At 37.5% G+C, this 14,285-nt stretch overlaps 1 protein-coding gene across 1 annotated transcript in view; it reads right to left on the reverse strand.

Moving 5' to 3' along the window:
• IFT122 (intraflagellar transport 122) overlaps window positions 1–14,215 on the reverse strand; it is a 172,338-nt gene extending 158,123 nt beyond the window's left edge. Inside the window, exons 1-4 of the mRNA XM_053720769.1 lie at window positions 14,086–14,215; window positions 3,965–4,031; window positions 3,786–3,870; window positions 2,344–2,422 (exon numbers count right to left, since the gene is read on the reverse strand). Of these exons, the coding sequence (XP_053576744.1) occupies window positions 2,344–2,422; window positions 3,786–3,870; window positions 3,965–4,031; window positions 14,086–14,144 (290 nt within the window). The 5' untranslated portion in view covers window positions 14,145–14,215. The remainder of the gene's footprint in view (window positions 1–2,343; window positions 2,423–3,785; window positions 3,871–3,964; window positions 4,032–14,085) is intronic.
• Window positions 14,216–14,285: the final 70 nt, after the last annotated feature.

Below are 14,285 nucleotides of genomic sequence, written 5' to 3' on the forward strand. Positions count from 1 at the left end.
CTGTGGCCCTCTCTGCACCGGACATCACCGGCTAAATTCGTTGGTGGGTGGGAGCCGGTTCGGGAGGCGGCCATCGGTGGCCTTGATGATGTGTAGGGGGGCGGGATCGTGGGCGGGGGTGATCGGAGGCGCGCACGGGAGCCAGCGCGCGCGTGCACGGGAGGGCTGGGGCGGGCGCGTGCACGGGGAGGGAGCGAGTGGGAACCGCTACACTACAGAAAAAAAGTTTGTATCAAAAGTTTAATTTAAGTTTAAGTTAATAAGAAATAGTGTTAATCTATATAAAATACCTTAATCAGGGGGTGGGGGATTGGTCTGTGGGGGGAAGCTACACTACAGAAAAATAACATAATCATTAAAAAAAAAAAAAAAATTTCTTGCAAACTGGGTACTGGCAGACAGCTGCCAGTACCCAAGATGGCCCCCAATAAGGCAGAGGGGGGGGTTAGAGAGCTGTTTTGGGGGGGATCAGGGAGGTTGGGGGCTAAGGGGGGATCCTACAAACTAGCATATGTAAATATGCTGAAAATGTATTTTATTTTTTTTTAAAAAAAAACACTTTTATTTTAGTACTGGCAGACTTTCTGCCAGTACTTAAGATGGCGGGGACAATTGTGGGGTGGGGGAGGGAAGGGAGCTGTTTGGGAGGGATCAGGGGGTCTGATGTGTCAGGTGGGAGTCTGATCTCTACACTAAAGCTAAAATTAACCCTGCAAGCTCCCTACAAACTACCTAATTAACCCCTTCACTGCTAGCCATAATACACGTGTGATGCGCAGCAGCACTTAGCGGCCTTCTAATTACCAAAAAGCAACGCCAAAGTCATATATGTCTGTTATTTCTGAACAAAGGGGATCCCAGAGAACCATTTACAACCATTTGTGCCATAATTGCACATGCTGTTTGTAAATAATTTTAGTGAGAAACCTAAAATTGTGAAAAATTTAGCGTTTTTTTTAATTTGATTGCATTTGGCGGTGAAATGGTTGCATGAAATATACCAAAATGGGCCTAGATCAATACTTGGGGTTGTCTACTACACTACACTGAAGCTAAAATTAACCCTAGAAGCTCCCTACATGCTCCCTAATTAACCCCTTCACTGCTGGGCATAATACACGTGTGGTGCGCAGTCGCATTTAGCAGCCTTCAAATTAGTAAAAAGCAAAACCAAAGCCATATATGTCTGCTATTTATGAACAAAGGGGATCCCAGAGAAGCATTTACAACCATGTATGCTATAATTGCATAAGTTTTTTGTAAATAATTTCAGTGAGAAACCTAAAGTTTGTGAAAAAAATTGTGAAAAAGTGAACAATTTTTTTTATTTGATCGCATTTGGCGGTGAAATGGTGGCATGAAATATACCAAAATGGGCCTAGATCAATACTTTGGGATGTCTTCTAAAAAAAAATATATACATGTCAATGGATATTCAGGGATTCCTGAAAGATATCAGTGTTCTAATGTAACTAGCGCTAATTCTGAAAAAAAGTGGTTTGGAAATAGCAAAGTGCTACTTGTATTTATGGCCCTATAACTTGCAAAAAAAGCAAAGAACATGTAAACATTGGGTATTTCTAAACTCAGGACAAAATTTAGAAACTATTTAGCATATGTTTTTTTTGGTGGTTGTAGATGTATAACAGATTTTGGGGGTCAAAGTTAGAAAAAGTGTGTTTTTTTCTATTTTTTCCTCATATTTTATAATTTTTTTATAGTAAATTATAAGATATGATGAAAATAATGGTATATTTTGAAAGTCCATTTAATAGCGAGAAAAACGGTATATAATATGTGTGGGTACATTAAATGAGTAAGGGGAAAATTACAGCTAAACACAAACACCGCAGAAATGTAAAAATAGCCTTGGTCCCAAACGGACAGAAAATGGAAAAGTGCTGTGATCATTAAGGGGTTAAAGAATCATTATAGTGGAAAAATTCCATTCTCTAATTTGTAAGAGCATTAAATATTAACACAAATTACCCTAGAATGCCATCAGTTTATCCCCTGCAGAGGGGAAAAACATAGTTAAAGTACCGCTTATGAGCAACAGAGCATTGCTAGTCCTAAGCGGACAAGGTCGCTATCCCAATCAGAAAGCAGTAGTCACAACCCAGCTGTGTGACTACCACTGCTGATTAGTTGACCCTCAGTGACCCCCCTTTGGGGGGTTTAAACACACAGAGCGGCAGGGTCAATTTTTCCACTATAATGGAACTTAAAAAGAAAGTAATATCTACTCCAAATATACACATCTCTCTAAAGGTCACAATAAAGCTCTTCAATACAATGATATACATATGATTGCATCAAAGTCTCGACCAGACAGGTACTCACGTGTATTTTAGAATTCCTTCTAATTTGGACGTCCAAATAATAACGCTCTTGTCTGCAGATCCGGAGGCAAATCGTTTACCTGTAGTCAGAAAAAAATAAAATTGCTTTAAATGTAGTAAAATGTAGTAATAAATTATTGGTAAGAGAAAGAAGGTAGAATTTTCAGCAGTAATCCCATACAGGCAAAGAAGAATGTCTGGGGGACAGAACGGAATAATAATAAAAATTAAAAACAATATTTTTAAGCTACTATACAACACAAATAAACAGTGAACACAAAAACTATTGAATACAAAAGTATCCTCCCATGGAGACTACATTTAAAGAGATATAAAAATAACAAAGAAAATCTGATTAAATTGTAAAGTTTTTTTTGTTTTTTTAATTGCATGTTGGAGTCATAAAAGCTTAAAGGGATAGTAATGACCATTAAAATGCATGAGAAATTGCATTTTTAGGTTTATTTGTGTATATGAAATTGCTTGTTTTGTGCTTTTAAACTACACAGCATATTACAATGGGTTGAGCTTGCAGGTGAAATTATATCTTAATATGTTAACACTTTGTGTACACACACTTGCTTCCTTATTTAATATCTGTTTGTAAACCAAAGCCCAATACTTAAAGAGAACAATGGAACATTATAATTTCATTAAAAAGGGACAGTCTGGTCAAATTTAAACTTTCATGATTCAGATTGGGAATTCAATTTTAAACAACTTTCCAATTTACTTTTATCATCAAACTTCCTTTGTTCTGTTGGTATTCTTTGTTGAAAGCTAAACATGGGAAGGCTCATATGCTAATTTCTAAGCCCTTGAAGGCCGTCTCTTATCTCAGTTTTTCACAGCTAGACAGCGCAAGTTCATGTGTGCCATATAAATAACATTGTGCTCACTCACATAGTTATTTATGAGTCAGCACTGATTGGCTAAAATGCAAGTCCTGTCAAAAGAACTGAAATAAGGGGCAGTCTGAAGAGGCTTAGATACAATGTAATCATAGAGGTAAAAAGTATATTAATATAACAGTTTTAATTGCTCTAAACTAGGTAATGGGTAATAAAGGGATTATCTATTTTTTTAAATAATACAAAATCTGGAAAAAACTGTCCCTTTAATTAACTCTTCTACACCCCACTGGGAGCGTATTTTTTTCTGCTAGCTGTGTTTACATTGCCTGACCATAGTCTGTACTTTAGACCAGAAACGTTCAGTATAGGTGGGGATACCACAGGCTAAATCAGCTATTTTAAATGCCGAAATGAGGGTTAGGAGCTACTTATAAAACAATTTAGTACAATCCAGCAGGTAAAATGGATCATTGGGAATAAATAAAAGGGGATAAACTGTCCCTTTAATTGTGACTTCCATGTATTTTTTTATCATCTTGTCATGCATGCAAGGAAACAAAGTTATTAAGCTGCTGATATAGATGTTTACCATCTTTTGCATACGCCACACAATACACTAAATCCTTATGTCCTTTCAGAGGCTGAATTAGACTTCCATCTGATGTGTCGTAAACCTTCATTAAAAAAAAAATAGAAAAAGTAAATTTTATAAAACTTTGAGAGAAAAACAGAAAAACACAAAGAGCATATTTCAAAATAATTTCATACCAAAACTCGATTTCCAGCAGCAACGATAAGCTGAGTTCCATCTGGTTTAAACGCGAGGTCGTATATACTATATTAGAATTCAAAGAGAAAAGGTTAACAAGAGTTGTTTTTTTCTGACACAAGATTCAAACAAGTAAAATTACCCACAATGCTTTATTTTAAGACAGCTAGGTTGGTACATCAAAAAAACTAATTCTAAATACTATGCTCAAGATACAGTTTTGATAAAAAATAGATAAATAATAATTTACTAACTTAAAGTAATAGTCTAGTCAAAATTAAACTTTCATGATTCATATAGAGCAGCAATTTTAAACAACTTTCAAATTTACTCCTGTTATCAATTTTTCTTCATTCTCTTGGTATCTTTATTTTAAAAAAGCTTAAATGTAAGCATAGGAGCCGGCCTATTTTTGGTTCAGAACCTGGGTAGCGCTTGTTAATTGGTGTATAAATGTAGCCATCCAATCAGAAGTGCTACTCAGGTGCTGAACCAAAAATGAAAGTTGCTTAAAATTTTCTGCTCTATCTGAATCATGAAAGTTGAATTTTGAATTGGCTATCCCTTTAAGTTTGAAATATAGAACAAAACTACTTAAATTCATTAAATATTCAACTAACTATCCAGTAAAGGAAAGGTCTCCAACATTTTTCTTTCATGATTCAGATAAAGCATACAATTTTAAGAAACTTTCCAAGTTATTAAATTGACTTTGTTGTTATGGAATTCTTTGTTGAAGACATACCTACGTAGGTAGCGTGCACATGTCTGCAGAAATATATGGCAGCAGTTTTGCAAGAATGCTTTTAAACACCAGATGGCAGCAATGTACTACATTCTTGCAAAACTGCTGCTATATAGTGTTCAAGGCATGTGTCGCCTGTTGAGTCTACCTAATTTCTCTTCAACAAATGATTCCAAAAGAAAAATAAAATAAAATTGATAATATAAGTAAATTGGACACTTTCTTAAAATTTTTACTATAAATCATCAAAAAAATTGAGTTATTCATTGTGTTTCCCTATGGTTTAAAAGAACTCCTATTTCCCCATTTAAAGGGACACTAAACCCAAATGTTTTTCTTTCATGATTCAGGTAGAGCAAGCAAATTTAGGCAACTTTCTAATTTACTCCTATTATCAAGTTTTCGTTTTTTTCTCGCGCTATCTTTATTTGTAAAAACAAAAATCAACGCTAAGGAGCCAGACCATTTTTGGTTCAGATGCTGGATAGCGCATGCTGATTGGTGGCTACAAGTTGTACATTGCTGCCATCTGGTGTTTAAAAGCATTCTTGCAAAACTGCTACCATATATTTCTGCAGACATGTGCACGCTACCTAAATAGCTATCTCCTCAACAAAGAATACCATAACAACAAAGTAAATTTGAACTATGAAAGAAAAATGTTGGGTTTCATGTCTTTTTAAGGTTTTGAATAAAAGCAAACAAAAGTTTTTGTTTAATTTTTTCTTAAAATAAATGCATTTAGGTAGGTAAGAATTTTGTTAAAGGGATAAGAAAGTCAAAATTACACTTGCAGGATTCAGATAGAGCGTATAATTTTAAGACACTTCTTTTTAAAATTCACTTCTATTTTCAAATGCACTTTGTTCGCTTTGTATCCTTTGTTGAAAAAGAATACGCACATATCCTACACTAGTGGGAGCTAGCTGATGATTGGTGCCTGCCTACATTAGTCTCTTGTGATTGGCTAACTAGATGTGTTCAGCTAACTGCCAGTAGTGCAATGCTGTTCCTTCAGCAAAGGATAACAAGAGAATGAAGCAAATTTGATAATAGAAGTAAATTAGAAAGCTGTTTGAAATTGCATGTTCTATCCAAATCATGAACGAAAATGTTGGGGTTTCTTGTCCCTTTTAACATTAATAAAATAAAAATTAACATGAATTTAAATATCAGGTATCACAATATTTCTTCACTCTCTAGTAATTTACTTGATTTAGCTTCTGAAAAAACAGGCTACTAAACCACAAAAATACAAAGGAACTAGACTCTTTCAACTGATATTAGAAAAACAATAATAAATTATGTCCTCCAGATGTAATGTAACGACAACTACTTAAAAGTTACTATGCTTTCAAAACTGGTACAAATAAATGATATTGCTGTCTTTGATAACTGTAGGTTCGGACAACTGTTCCACAATCTGCCTTACTTCAATATTGGTGTTTTAAGAAAAAGCAAATATTGTGCAATGCACATCTGTTCATCTAAAGAAAATGAATTTGTAGGATTTTTGAAATAACATCTGTTACTTGGCACACAAAATACTGAATAATTCTTTCCCTAGCAAGTGTAACAAGGCAAAAATCGCATTGGAGAAAACTGGGCTAGTATGCCCTTTTTTACAGAAGAAATATCAAGTTTGAATAGATAAATAGCTTTGGATTTGGACAGGAATTAGTTGTTATATAACAAACACCCCTAACTGGTGTCAAAGCATAAATGTTCTTGGTTTCTGGAATGGTCTGATTGCTCAAGATATTAAAATTTAAGAATAGAAATAAAATAATTACATAGCAATGGCCTTGTGCTATGCACACTGCACTTGAGAATTGAAAAACTAGTTGTTAGCAACTGGTCCACACGGCACATTTAGAGCTAGATTTCAAGTGGAGCGCTAATTTATTACCCATTTACGGGCACGCAATAAATAGCCAGCCATTGGAAGCACTCAGACCTTTGATCAATTTTAAAAATGTCCCCCAATTGCCCCCAAAATTTAGTGTACTGTGCCTTTAAAAAAAATTTAAAAAAATGTAGCATTTTCAAAAAAAAATTTTATTAATAACTGCAGGGCTAAAACGTGGTGGGTGTGGAATGTTAGAACAAAAACTGCATTAAAAAGTGCCTTTACATTGCGGTCTATGGGAACTGTGTGTTCCCAGTAAATATATATGTATATGCTTATATACATATATATTCATTTATGTGTTAATATGTGTATATACACATATTAAAGCGTAAATATATATGTATATATACATATATATTTACAATCTGCTGCCCATCGCTGCACGACTTACCCCCTTCGCCTCGCTAGTTCTCAAGCCGTGTCTGACGGCATGAGAACGAGGCTCCCATTGGAGCCTATGGAAGCGGGATCTCGTGAGCGTAAAGCTTCCATGCAATGCGAACGCAAGCTCGAGTTCGCATTGTACCTAACTTGTAATACCAGCGCACATTTGAGTGCGCTGGTATTACAAAGTGGAGCACAAATATCGCTTTAGCAAAAGCGATATTTTACGCTCAACTTGTAATCTGGCCCTTAGTGATCCTAAAAATATCATCAATGACTCCTCTATTGTGTGATCAGGCACAGAAGCTCCATAAAACTATCATTCCATACTGATCCAATAAAGAAAAGTTACATATCCGTATTCCACACAGAAAATTTGCTAGCCAGTGGGGGGAGTGTAATACTTTGCAATATTATAACATTTTATGTTTTTAATAAAAGGTTACATAAACTGTCCAAAGTACAAATTAATTGTATCATTTAACATAAATTGATTTAATGATATTTTGTGCAACAAACATTTAAAAAAAAAAATAATAAACTAATTTTAGCTTAAAGGGACATGAAACCCAATTTTTTTCTTTCATGATTTAGAAAGAGCAGGCAATTTTAAACAACTTCCCAATTTATTTCTATTATCTGATTTGCTTTATTCTCTTGATATCATTTGTTGGAAAAGCATATATAACTATGCTCAGTAGCTGCTTATTGGTGGCTGCACATAGATGTCTCGTGTGACTGGCTCAACCATGTGTATTGCTATTTCTTCAACAAAGGATATCTGAAGAATGAAGCAAATTAAATAATAGAAGTAAATTGAAATGCTGTTTAAAATGGTATTCTCTATCTGAACCATAAAAGAAAAATTGGGGTTTCATGTCTCTTTAATATTGGCTTAATGTGAATGTCAATTCTGATGCTAAAGTGCCCGGTTTTTAAAAATTTGATTAAAAACAGGGGCACTTTAATTCATCAAAATTTACATTTCACTCGTTGTGAGAAAAAAAAAAAAAAAAAAAAACTTACCTTTTAAACTTGACAGCCGCTCCAGCTTCCTCCACCCGTCGCAAAGCCTCTTCCTGGGTCTAAAATGATGAATCCGGCTTCCTCCAATCACGGCATTGAATCAGACACTGATTCCCCCAGGGGGGAAGCCGTGATTGGAGGATGACCTATCCATCATTTCTGACATCAGAAATGACTTGTGACGATCGGAGGAAGCTGGAGCTGCTGTCAAGATAAAAAGGTAAGTTTTTTTTCACAACAGGAGTGAAATGTACATTTTGATGAATTAAAGTGCCCCTGATTTTAATCGAATTTTTTAAAAAAGGGCACTTTAGCATCAAAATTGACATTCACTTTAAATTTTAAACGGTCAGTAAAATCAGCTGGGTGGGTCACACTAAATAGACCCTGAAAAACACTACATATGCTAGATGTTGCTTGAATTTTAGTTATTTATCAAGACAAATCATTTAGATGTGGAGTAAACGTATCTTAGAACTGTTTATGCGTTTAGATCCAGTTTCAGATAATCCCACTCTTTTCTGTTTCATATGCCAAAAAAATTATTTAAAAAGTTAAAAAAAATTAAATCAGTTTGCTATGTGGTTGGCAGTAAAAAAAATAAACTGGTTCACTTGACTCCATAAAGTTACTTATTGCTTTACAGATTTTATGTAATTCAGACACTGATTTTTTTTGTCATTCTGTTACCACTAAATGTTCACACTTAAAAGGGACACTAAACCCAAAGTTTTTATTTTGTGATTCAGACAGAACAGCAATTTTAATCAACTTTCTAATTTACTCCTATTATCAATTTTTCTTCGTTCTCTTGCTATCTTTATTTGAAAAAGAAGGCATCTAAGCTTTTTTTCGTTTAGAATACTGGACAGCACTTTTTTATTGGTCGATTAAATTAATCCACCAATCACCAAGAACAACCCAGGTTGTTCACCAAAAATGGGCCGGCATCTAAACTTACATTCTTACTTTTCAAATAAAGATACCAAGAGAATGAAGAAAATTTGATAATAGGAGTAAATTAGAAAGTTGCTGCTCTATCTGAATCACGAAAGAAAAAACTTGGGTTCAGTGTCCCTTTAAAAGGATACTAAACCCAAATTGTTTATTTAATTATTAAGATAGAGAATCAATTTTAATCAACTTTTTAATTTACTCCTATTATCAATTTTTCTTCATTCTCTTGGTATTTTTATTTAAAAAGCAGCAATGTAAAGCTTAAGAGCCAGCCCATTTTAGGTTCAGCACCCTGGGTAGCGCTTGCTTATTGGTGGGTACATTTAGCAAACCAATAAGCAAGCATAACCCAGGCTCTCAACCAAAAATGGGTTGTCTCATAAGCTTTACATTCCTGCTTTTTAAATAAAAATAGCAAGAGAACGAAGAAAAATTGATAATAGGAGTAAATTAGAAAGTTGCTTAAAATTGCTGCTCTATGTGAATCATGAAATAAAAAAATTGGGTTTAGTATCCCTTTAAAAGGGACAGTAAAGCCAAAAAATGTATTTTGTGATTAAGATAGAGCATGCAATTTTAACCAACTTATCAATTTATTTCTATTTTCTAATTTGCTTTGTTCCTTTGGTATCCTTTGTTGAAAAGCAAACATAGGTAGACTCAGGAGCAGCAATACACTACTGGGAGCTGATCCTGATAGGTTGCTGCATATGTATGCTTCATGTCAATGGATTACCCAATGTATTCCGATAGTTCCCACTAGTGTGTTGCTGCTCCTTCAACAGAGGATAGCAAGAGAATGAAGCAAATTAGATAACAAAAGTAAATTGGTTAAAATTGTATGATCTGTCTGAATCATGAAAGAAAAAAAAATAGATTTCATGTCCCTTTAAAAAACATTTCATTTTTTATAAAATAATATTCGTTATATTTTTTTATACATTGAAATGTTTTAGGTAAAGTTACAAACAAAACAAAAGTTTGAGAAAGTAAATTAGTTCAATTATAGAGCCTAATGTAATACAAATATCATAGTTTTATTAGGTTTTATAGTGTTAACAGGCTTCTAGATAATTATGAAAAAGTTTTGTAGATGTAGTGGAAACACTGCTTCCAGCACAACTGATAGGTGCTCAACCTTGGCACTCCAGAGGTTTTGGAACTACATTTCCCATGATGCTCGGACAGTTTTCTTAGTGTCTGAACATCATGCGCTGCGTTCAGGCAGCGCTCCAATCGAACTGGGACTCGCTTGGAGCGTTTTCTTCACACTTGAAAGTGAGAGGCTTGGCGTTTTTTGAGCGCTCTGCTGACGTAAGTCCCAGCGCTTCCAGCGTGCTGGAAAAGCTGGGACTTTTCAGAGCAAGCTCAGACGCTTGGCAACATGGCAGCCTCCACACACATGTTGCTGTGGAGGCTGCCATGTTTTTATAAGCAGCAGAGGAGGGACAAGTGAGGCGGATAAGCCTGACAGCAGCATTTAGTACAGGGCAAAGTGGAGATTAAGTAAGTTAAGTAACCTATCTCCACTTTGCCCTATACTAAATGCTGCTGTCAGGCTTATCCAGTGTTATACCGAGAATGGTTTCCCCTGCCTCTCGGCAAACATCGGAGCTCTGACCCACCTCCATTCAGTTGCTCTCAGCTCAGCCCCTGTAGCTTAGCCTGCCCATGTGAGTGATGGGAGCTGCAGCCCTTATATCTTTATTTATTATTAGCTGAATGGGGCAGGATAAGCTACAGGGGCTGAGCTGAGAGCAACTGAATGGAGGTGGGTCGGAGTTCCGATGTTTGTCGAAAGGCAGGGGAAACCAGAAACACTGTGGAAACCATTCTTGGCGTAACAACGGTGTTGTGTAACAATGCTACAAGGGAGCTTAGAAAAAAACGTTCACATGCGCAAAGTCCATTATTGTGCAGCAGATCCCTTTGCACATGCAAACGTTTTTTCTAAGCTCCCTTGCTTGTGACGTCACCTAGCGCCATGTCATCGCTGGAAGTGAAGCGCCTCCACTAGCTCCTGAGCGCTGCCCGAACGCGGCCATAGAAAATGCTGGCTGAGCATCATGGGAAATGTAGTTTCAAAACCTAAGATTTTGGACGATTTATGTGTCACATATCCATAACTTAACATTATTTGTTCATAAAAATAATGATGGAGCACAAAAAAATGTAATGGAACACAATAATTCTTTTTTTTGTAAGACAACTGTTAATATTTATAATGTATGTATGGAATCCCACCATAGCCAATCTGCTCACTAGACTAAACAGGAATTTGGAACATTATTCACAATATTTCATTTTCTCTTAATAATAATAATAATATTTGTTTATGGTCCCTAGCTGATATGCTCCGCCTTCTTGGTTATCCTATGGTTCTCCTGCATTCCAAAATGTGGCATCCTCTGGTCACTATGAACCACTTGTCACTCAGCACTTGGATACTATCCCCCTTGTATGTCCCAGCACCTGGATACTATCCCCCTTGTATGTGCACCTGGATAGTATCCACCTTGTATGTCCCAGCACCTGGATAGTATCCACCTTGTATGTCCCAGCACCTGGATAGTATCCACCTTGTATGTCCCAGCACCTGAATAGTATCCACCTTGTATGTCCCAGCACCTGAATAGTATCCACCTTGTATGTCCCAGCACCTGAATACTATCCACCTTGTATGTCCCAGCACCTGGATACTATCCATCTTGTATGTCCCAGCACCTGGATACTATCCACCTTGTATGTCACTCAGCACCAGGATACTATCCACCTTGTATGTCCCAGCACCAGGATACTATCCACCTTGTATGTCCCAGCACCTGGATACTATCCACCTTGTATGTCACTCAGCACCAGGATACTATCCACCTTGTATGTCCCAGCACCAGGATACTATCCACCTTGTATGTCCCAGCACCAGGATACTATCCACCTTGTATGTCCCAGCACCTGAATACTATCCACCTTGTATGTCCCAGCACCAGGATACTATCCACCTTGTATGTCCCAGCACCAGGATACTATCCACCTTGTATGTCCCAGCACCTGAATACTATCCACCTTGTATGTCCCAGCACCTGAATACTATCCACCTTGTATGTCCCAGCACCTGAATACTATCCACCTTGTATGTCCCAGCACCTGGATACTATCCACCTTGTATGCCCCAGCACCTGAATACTATCCCCCTTGTATGTCCCAGCACCAGGATACTATCCCCCTTGTATGTCCCAGCACCAGGATACTATCCCCCTTGTATGTCCCAGCACCAGGATACTATCCCCCTTGTATGTCCCAGCACCTGAATACTATCCACCTTGTATGTCCCAGCACCTGAATACTATCCACCTTGTATGTCCCAGCACCAGGATACTATCCCCCTTGTATGTCCCAGCACCTGGATACTATCCACCTTGTATGCCCCAGCACCTGAATACTATCCCCCTTGTATGTCCCAGCACCAGGATACTATCCCCCTTGTATGTCCCAGTACCTGGATAAACATTAATGATTTTCTTTTTCTTTTCTTTTTTTTTTAAATCTGATTAGCTTTTTTATTTAAATTGGATTTTTCTATAATAAAATGCTTTTTTGAGAAAAATAAATAAATAGAAAATTATCTTTATATAAAAGACACATTATAGTCCAAAGATTATTCATCCAGAAATAAGAATTACTTTTTAAGTATGTATAGCATAAGGCTTTATATTCATGGCTGCAATGTTTAATTTTTTATGAATTCAATCTTTTGCCACCAAGCACCTTTATATTTATGCATTGCTTACTACCCATCTCCTGGGTTCTATGCATCTCTTGAAACCAAGCACCTGGACACTACGCATCTATTGCCACCCAGAACCTGAGTACTATGCATCTCTTGCCACCAAAACACCTGGATACTATACACCTATTGCCACCAAGCACCTGGAAATGATGCACCTATTGCTACAAAAAGCACCTAAACATTATAAATCTCTTTTAATCCAACATCTGAATCCTATAGTTGCTTCACACAAAACATGGATACTTTGCACCTTGTGTCACCCAGCACCAGGATACTATCCACCATGTGACACCACGTAGAAGCTTATGCACCTTCTGTCACCCATCACCTGGATATTATACACATTCTATATTCCAGCACATATAGTATGTACATGACCACTAGCTTTTGGTTTGTATACATCTGTACCCCAGAACCTGGTTTATATGCACTTCTTGTCTATCAGCCTCTGGTATATATGAGCTTCCTGTCTATAAGCATCTGGCTTATGGCCACCTTGTGTCCCCTATAAATCTGTTTACTATAAATAGCTTGTTCTTCAGCATCTATTTTGTATGTAGTTCCTGCCTTCTGCATTTAGTTACTATGCACCTCTGGTACCTCAATACCTGGTAGCTAAGAAACACAAAAGTCCCTGTACTTGATTGCTATTTATGACAGGTCTCCAGAACCCAGGCTCTTTGCAACTGATATCTCTAACACTTGGGTGGTATACACATCATGTACCCAAATACTTGTCTGCTATGCACCTCATTTCTCCCAACACTTATCTGCTTGAAAGCCATGTCTCCTAACACCTGGTTGCTAGGTATTTCAGGTCCCAATTGGTTTCTAAGGAAGTCATGTTATTATACAAATCAGGCCCGCCAGCACATGGTTGCTATGCACCTCAGATGCCCTAGCACTTGGTTGCTATGCACTTTAAGACCCCCAACACCTGGTTGCTATGCATTATAAGACCCCAACACCTGGTTGCTATGCACTTGAAGATCCCCAGAACCCGGTTTCTATGCACCTCAAGTCCATCATTACATGGTATGCACCTCCTGTCTCACAACAGCAACTTTTTATGTACCCCTTGTCCCCAGCACCTAGTTACTATACACCAATACCCCCAGCACCTGGTTGCTATGGGCCCCAGATCACTACCACCAAGTTGCTATGAACCCCATGTTCCCTAACCACCTGGTTGCTATGCACCCGCTGTCACTCAGCACACGGTTGCTATGCATGCCTTGTCCCCCAGCACCCGGTTGCTAAGGCCCCGTTCCCCTCTCTAACTGTTCCTACGGATTCCTGCAGCACTCACCATTGTTCCACCTTGTCCCGGTCCTGTACGTTGTCAATCCAGGTCGCTACCGCCCTCATGTTGCTGATGTACGGGCACAAGTCCCTGGCTTTGCCCTGCAACTGATTCTAGCTCATCTGCATACCAGGCCTCGCCCGCTACCTCACGGAGCGCAAGTGCATTATCTGACAGCTGAATGGCTACTTCAGTCCCCGCCTTCC

This window comes from Bombina bombina, chromosome 7 (genome assembly GCF_027579735.1).
Source record: "Bombina bombina isolate aBomBom1 chromosome 7, aBomBom1.pri, whole genome shotgun sequence".
NCBI lineage: Eukaryota > Metazoa > Chordata > Amphibia > Anura > Bombinatoridae > Bombina > Bombina bombina.